This window comes from Crocodylus porosus, unplaced genomic scaffold (assembly GCF_001723895.1).
Source record: "Crocodylus porosus isolate Cpor-Errol unplaced genomic scaffold, CroPor_comp1, whole genome shotgun sequence".
NCBI classification, from domain to species: Eukaryota; Metazoa; Chordata; order Crocodylia; family Crocodylidae; genus Crocodylus; species Crocodylus porosus.
The window spans coordinates 89,607,744-89,615,489 of record NW_017728918.1 but is presented as its reverse complement, the minus strand read 5'-3'; the positions used below and the strand labels follow the sequence as shown (position 1 = coordinate 89,615,489).

General features: G+C 42.4%; 1 protein-coding gene across 2 annotated transcripts in view; it reads left to right on the top strand.

Moving 5' to 3' along the window:
- TRAF3IP2 (TRAF3 interacting protein 2) overlaps nucleotides 1-7,746 on the top strand; it is a 54,500-nt gene that overhangs the window by 35,497 nt on the left and 11,257 nt on the right. For both annotated transcript variants that reach the window (XM_019537926.1, XM_019537925.1), the window contains 3 exons: nucleotides 323-516; nucleotides 3,664-3,752; nucleotides 6,337-6,405. In XM_019537926.1, coding sequence (XP_019393471.1) covers nucleotides 323-516; nucleotides 3,664-3,752; nucleotides 6,337-6,405 — 352 coding nt within the window. The remainder of the gene's footprint in view (nucleotides 1-322; nucleotides 517-3,663; nucleotides 3,753-6,336; nucleotides 6,406-7,746) is intronic.

Genomic DNA, 7,746 nt, shown 5'->3' with positions numbered 1-7,746 from the left:
CTTTTCCTCCGGCTCCCCACATATCTGAAAAAGGATTTTTTGTTGTCCTTGATGCCTGAAGCTAGTTGGAGTTCAGTTGCAGCCTTGGCTTTCCTGGTTTGCTCCCTGCAGGAGCAGACCAGCGCGGAGTAATCCTCCTTGGAGGTGAATCCCGTCCTCCATCCTTTGTAGGCTTTCCTTTTTAGATGGTGGTGGCGATCATGATGATGACAGTAATAATAATTACATTACCACACATTGTTAAGAGGAATAATTTTTGTTCCCCTTTTTAAAAGGGTAGAATTTTACCTTGTAAAAAATCTTCATCTGATTTTCTTTCTAGAAACCAGTTCTACAACCAGTTACCTGATGGAGGGCTGCCACCAAATGCATATGCCCCAGTGGAGGAATGCCCGTGTAATCCTGACTGTGCAGATCAAATGATCAATTTTCCACCCCCTGCTGCTGTCCCAAGACCTCCCAGTAACCCTGCAGCCAAGGGAACTCTGAGAACAAGTAATTTACCAGAAGAGCTGCGTAAGTTATTAGTAAATTAATTCTGTCAGGCTTTATTTTGCCAAAAGCAGCCTATCAGTTTTAGATATCATGAAAAGCTTTAGTTAGCATTAAAATGTAAACAGCATAAAGAAAACAAAGAAACAAAATACTAAACATCATCAACTCATCCATTTGTGTGTGTGTACTGTAGCAAATTATTCCCTTGGATCCTGAAAAAAATTAACATAATTCTCATTAATTGCTTTTCCCTTTGGTGTCTCTATTATTAAAGAAAATAACCAGTTGTTACATTGTTTTCTTGGAGCAGATGATTTCTTGCTATACTACATGCTTCTGTGAGGCAGGAGGCACTGCAACTCAGACTATGTGTACACTGCAAACTTGCCATGCCAGACAGTGGTGCACTCAAACATGCTGTGGCGAAAGGAGCTTTTTTTTTTTTTTTTTTTGAGTGCATCAAGTGCACTGATGGTGCCTGCCACTTTAAGACCAGAGCCAAGCAACCAGCAGGTGCTTGACTGCAGCAGCCATTTTAGATCTCTGGCTACCCATATAAACAGGGCAGTTTGCTGCAGGGTTTCCTGTATCATCCTGTAGGTAAGGGAGGAGCTGTAGGGGTGACTTGTTGGTTCCTGGTCCTGGGCATGACCTAAAATTGCACCCTGCTGGGAGTGGGTGGCCTGGTGGGGCTCTCAGTGGTGTGGGAGCCCCCAGAAAATGCCAGGCCAGGTATTACCCCAGTGAAAGGCAAGTAGGGGTGCCTTAAATCCTAGCCCCCACTTTTGGGTGGGTCATGTAACATCAGAGGTAGTGGTGCCAGGCATGGATGAGGCCACCTGAGCCCTGTGGGGTGTAGGACCTCAAGGAAAGGTAGTTGGGGCCAGTTACAGTCACCTGAGCCCACTGGGGAGGGAAGTCCCTTGGCCCCAGGTGAGGGGGCGGTGTGGAGCCCCAAGTGAGGGGAGTAGGCCTAGGGCATGTCTCTGGACACCTGAGGTTGTAGTTTAGCCCACAGGCTGAGTAAAGGGGCTCAATCCGAGAGATAGGGGCGAGTCTTGACCCCAGTAAGTCCTCCACTGCTGGGAAACTGAGTGTGGGTTGAAAGCAAGACCTATAGTGGAGCACAATGACATGCTGCTCCAGGGGGGAGCGAGAGTCCCTGTAAGACCCGGTGTGGGATAAGAATGCCCCAGTGAGGTGTGACCCCAGAAAGGGGGTGGAGATGAGGAGCCCCAGTGTGGGGGAAGGAAAACGAGGGCTGAGTGCCCGGTATGTTTGTATGTATAGAGTTCCCCCAGAAAGGGCCAGAGCAAGCCTAGACCCAGTTAGGTAACTGCCTGGCCACTACCCCAGTGAGGGTCACAGAAGAGACCCAAAAGACGGTATGTCTGCTACCCAAGGTACAAACTAGTTAAAGCCTATGGCCTAAGGGGCCTCCTTCAAGAGGAAGCCAGGAAGTATAAGTTGTCAACATGAGAGAGACCCTGTGAGAGAGGGTGAAGTGTGTGAGGCCCTAGTGTGTCTGAGGCCTGACAATGAGACCTAAGCTTGGTCCAGGCGTAGGTCAGAAGCACCGTGTCATCTGGGTGCCATCTGCAAGGCTTGGGCTGCAGTGTAGGGGAGGGATGGAGCCACAGATAGTGCCCCCTGGCATCAGGGCAAGAATGGGCAGCCTCCCGCCTTAATTAATATCTTAATTAACAACAGGGCATGGCAGAAGAGACAGGTGTGTGGTATGCCCAAAGGAAAGCTGGGAAACTAGCACTGTACATTTGCATGTGCACTTCATAGCAAACTGGAAGTAGTGCAGCCACATTCATGTAGAACCAACTAGCTTGCCATCAGTTCTGAGTCTTACCAAGACTAATCATTCCATTCTTAGCCCTCTGCAAATGCACTGATGCTAAAGCAGGTAGCCCAGCATCACACTATGGCCTTGCATAGTAAGTTTGCATTGTAGGCATAGTAAAACTATTATAGAAAGTAAAGCATAAAAGTACTAGTTGTACCCTCTACTACAAAACAGACAGAAAGGAGGTCAGGTCATAGTCTCATTTGTCTTGTGAGCTAGTCACTGAAGCTGATTTTCTATGAAGATGAGCACACACTCTTTATAACAACAAAAAGATACTGCATTTGTCCTGGGATCAAATATTTTATCCCATAAGAGAGTGTAATCGTCAGACCTCTATATCTGTTGTGCTGGGATAAATCCTAAAAAGGTTCACAGGATAAGAAATAAGGATAGTTTCTCTCAGAACATCACAAAGTGCATCTGAGTGGTTCTCAGGATAGCATCATTGAATCAATGGCAGAAAAGCAGCCGTACATTCAGCCACTCATTAAACCCTCATTAGAAGAGTGTTGTGTATGCACACAATCCTGGGACATTTCTGTTTTGAGACAAGCGCAACTTGTCCAGGGACAAATGTAACATCTTTCCTAATCAAAGTGTGTCACAGCAGCTGACTGTGCCTCCCCACTGTCATACTGAGGTGCACCCACATCAATGCAGAACCAGATGGACAGTGGGAAGCATTACAAATGGCTTTAAATTAATGTTATGTTGTCATTGTCTGAGAAAGTTTAGGATTTGAAAAGGTAAAGTTGTTTTAAGTGGTGTTGATCAGCACAGATCCAACAACCTCTCTACCAGAATCTTAGTTTCCACTATTTTGTTTTGTATTCCTACTTCAAAATCTCATGTTACCAGTCATCATGTGCCTCTCTCAATTCCACCTTCATTGTCGCTCTTGGTTGTGCTCTAACTTAATCACTTTTTATGCATCACTTGTTACGATGCAGAAATTACTAGGTAAAATGTTATGGCCTGTGTTAGGCAAGAAGTGGAATTAAAATGGTCTGATCAAGGATGATCCAATTCCAGTCTTCAATTTTAAGATTCTTGGATTCTTAAACTGGTTATAAACCCCTTTGCACATCTTTAGTCAAGTCCTAACTCTTGGGTGCCTCAGAAGCAAAGAGATAGAAATCCTAGTCCAGATGTAATATCCTACACAGAAGTGCAGAGTAGAGTCACCACACCAGCTCCGATGCATTTTATATACAATCCAAGCAGGTGCCTAAGCAAGCCAAGTTATGAAATTATCTGCACCTCTTTGAATTTTTTGACTCACCACAAGTTTATATGCATGTCTCTCTTAGGTAAAGTTTTTATAACATATTCCATGGATACAGCTATGGAGGTCATGAAATTTGTGAACTTCCTGCTTGGAAATGGATTTCAAACTGCAGTGAGTATTCTTTTTAGAGAGAATGGTTTTCAGCCAAGGAAGAAAAAAGGGAGACTTTTTCTACAGAGTGTATAGAATGTATTAAATATTTTTTCTGCATATCATGACATTTTATAGATAAGAGAAAAGGAAAGGAAGCTAACTTGGGTTTTGGCTGTAATGTTTAGTTTAAATTATCCACATCATCATCATCTGACTGTAATTTATTTTTAAGTGAGTTTTGAAAGGTACTGGAAGGATAGCTCTGGAGATTTCTATTTATGGACTCCAGGTATAACCCAGACCATCAGTGTGAGCTTTCTTACACTGCTCCATCAATGTGCCGTTTCCTTGTTTTGGACCAAAATGGGGGGGGGGGAGGGGGAGTTCAGTTTTCATGTCCTTTCCACCCAAACTATGGCTTCTTTGATAAGAATACTAAGGCCATAAAAAGATGTTACATTAACACTAAATATGCCCTTGTAAAGCTACAGAAAGCAAGCAGTCATTCAAGCTGTTTGTAGTGCTACAAAGATATGGAAAGTGCTATAAAAAACCTAGTACTTTCAAAGAGGAACTTCTCCATTGTCTAGTGCAGAGGTTCTTAAACTTTTTTGTACTAGGATCCATTTATAAACATTGACTAGTCCCAACCCAGTGCCCCTAGATCCTGACCTGCGGCCCCCAGACCCCCAGTTTGTGGGGCAGGGGGTGGGTGTGGTGGGGGGGGAGGGGAGGGACATAGGGAGTTCCAAGCAGCCCCTTGCAGGCTGGAACTCTGCCAGCCTGCAAGTGAAAAGCCATGGGTTCCCACATTTTCTCCTTTTAAAAGGAGAATCCATTTTTAAAGTTTGTTCATGACCCTTTCATATATTCATGTAACCCACTTTTGGGTCACAAGTCACGCATTGAGAAATGCTGGTCTAGTGCTACATGTAACACCTATCCCAATCTCCATTAGTTCTCAAAGAGATCATGGCTCTGAAATTAAATCAGCCAAGTCCTTCAGCACCTGAAGGTGCATCCCATCTGGCCCTACTGAAAGCATCTAGCTTCTCTAAATAACCCCAACCTGTTCTTCTGCTACTTTGAGCTGTTTGTTTCCTTGTCTATCTCTGCCACCAACTGCATCTCATCTGGTAGTTGTCCCTGTTTATGAAGACCAAAGTAAAAAGGTATTAAATATTTCAGCTTTTTCTGCATCATCTGAAACTACATTGATGCATAACTACATAGCTCCCTACATTCTGTAAGAGACTTATGATTTTCCTATTATTTTGACATACTTGTAGGAACTCTTTTGATTGCCTTTTATGTCCCTTGCCAGTTGAATCTCCAATTGTGCTTTGGCTTTCCTAAATTTTCTTCCTGCATGCTCCTTCTACTCTTCCCTAATACTATGGCCAAGTTTTCACTTTTTATAGGATTCCTTTCCGAGTTTCAACTCATTAAAAAGATTACTGTCTTCCCATTCTTCTGTATTATCACTCAGGGTGGCTTGCTCCTCTGCCCTTAAAAGGTCCTCCTTAAAGTACAGGCAGCTTTTCTGGAACCCTTTTAGATCTGCCTCACAAGAGATCCTGCCCACCAGTTCCCCGAATTCATTAATGCTTGCTTTTCTGAAGTCCAGTGTCTTTATCCTGCTGTTCTCTTTCCTTCCTCCCTTCAGGGTCTTGAACGCTATCATTTCATTGTCACTGGGTGTGTCTATACAGTCATTAATTTGCTTTTGGTAATGCACATTAAATTTGGTAACCCTATTGTGAGGCACTAGAAAGAGGTGCATTAGCCTATTTTAATACACATTAGCAAAAGTGCATGGTTTTTCTGTGATGCTTTAATGCACATTAATATAGGCACTTGTAGATATGCGCACTGTCACCCAAGCATTCAAGTTACTGTCCACCTTCACATTCTCAACCAATTCCTCCTTGTTTGGATGCAGCAAGCCAAGACGCGTTTCCCCATCAGTGGGAGCGTCTATATATGTGCATTAAGGCACTTTTAAAACATGTATTAAATTTAGTACCTCCAATGTGAGGTATTAAAGAGATGTGCATTAGGCAGCCTTAATCTGCAGTAATGAATACACACATGTTAAGTGATGTGTAATGTGCAGTAACCTATTTTACTGCACATCTGTGTAATCACAGTTTTTTTACATGACACTTTAAGGAGCAGTAAAATGGGTTACTGAACATTAGAGTGTAGATGAGTCCAGTGGTCCATCTACTATGTGCATCACAAAAGTTATCCCTAGCTCACTTCAGGAATTTGCTGGACTGCTTGTGCATTGCTGAGTTTTCTTCTCAGCAGATGTCCCAATAATTAGAGTCCCCCATGAAAACCAGGTTGTACAATTTGGAAGCTTCTGTTACTTGTTTAAAAAGAGACCTCATCCACCCTTTCTTCCTGGTTTGAGGTCTGTAGCAGATGCCCACCATGACAGGAGTTATGTGTCTGTTTTATTTAGGTTTTAAAGTAAAAGGCATCAATTTAAAAGAGCTGAGGAACAGGCCAGGCATTCAGGAACATTCTTGAAGCCAGCAAATGGGGAACAGATAAAGATGAAGTACAATAACCCTAAACTCCTGTTCTCTTACAGATTGATATATTTGAGGACACAGTACGAGGTATCGACATCATTAAATGGATGGAACGCTACCTAAGTGACGTACGTAAAGGCAATTTAATCTTGCATGGGTATTTCCCCCAGAAAGGGTCCAAGGAACATCTTCAATTTGATACTATCAGGGAGGGACCACAAAATACATTATTTCCCCCTATTCTTCCACCACCTTAGAGGCATGTAATAGAAATGTAAACCCAAGGTCTCAATCACTTCTATTTATTAAACATTCCAAAACACTCTCTCTCTCTACAAGATGGTATTAATCCTGACCAAACTCAAACTCTGGTAGTTAAATTCTGCCTGAAGTTGCAGTTGAACAATTGTTCCTTTCAAAACTGTGTAATATTTCTATGTATGGTTAAGCAATTACTGTGTTTCCTCCCAAGAGGAGCCGCATTATAGCAGCAAATGTAGTCACCCATCTTCCCATATAATTTGCATATCACTACATTTGTAAAGCACTCTGAGGTTCTTCTAGATAAAATATGCCATATCAATATATGCTCGAAATCAGTGCTCTGCTAGTCAGAGTGTAGGTTTAAATTTGACAGCTTTATATTTTTCTGAGAAGCAGGACTTGATTCAAAGCAAAGATCATATTCCTATTAATTATGAGGTCCTTAGCACCTGCAAATTTCACTGAAGCTCATGGTAGCTGTGAGTGTTCAGTTCTTCTGAGAATCGCATGGAATCATTGTACTAAGCAAAAACCAATGGTGATACCCCATGACAAAACTGATGCAGTTATTTTATGCATATTTTAATGTATGCATTTAATTTATTCCTTTATTTCATATCTATCAACTCCTGATTTTATGATGTCATCTTGGTCAAGATAATTGGTCTCTCTGTGCCTCAACTTTCCTATTCATAAAATGGAGTTGAGTTACTATTTGGAGTGCTGTCAAGTTGAAATTTTTGCTGCATGCTTTGAGATCCTGAAAACAGATCCCAACCTTTCAGAAGTGCACACAAGTGAGACAGAACTACTAGACACATGAATGTGTGTTTACCTATGCAAATTCTCAACATGCATTCACACATCTGGCAGTATATGTGCAAGTCAGGCACATGTAACTGTGGTTCTCTAATATGTTGATCCAGTGCAAGTGATCATAGTGACTTGTAATGTCTGGCCCCCACAACTCTACATCATTCTACAAGGGTGTTTCAGAAACTAACCTCATTTCTCTACATCGTTGCCCTGCTTTGCAAGACAGACAACCTACCAAATCACAAGTTTCTTGATGCCATCCTGAAAGAAGTTTTTTTGGTTGCTGTGACAACCACTCCTGTATTGCAAGTTTCACATCTGCATCACCGGCAAATTTGTGTCCACAAAGAGCCTCCTTCAGTGGTCCAAACAGGTGATAATTACTTGGA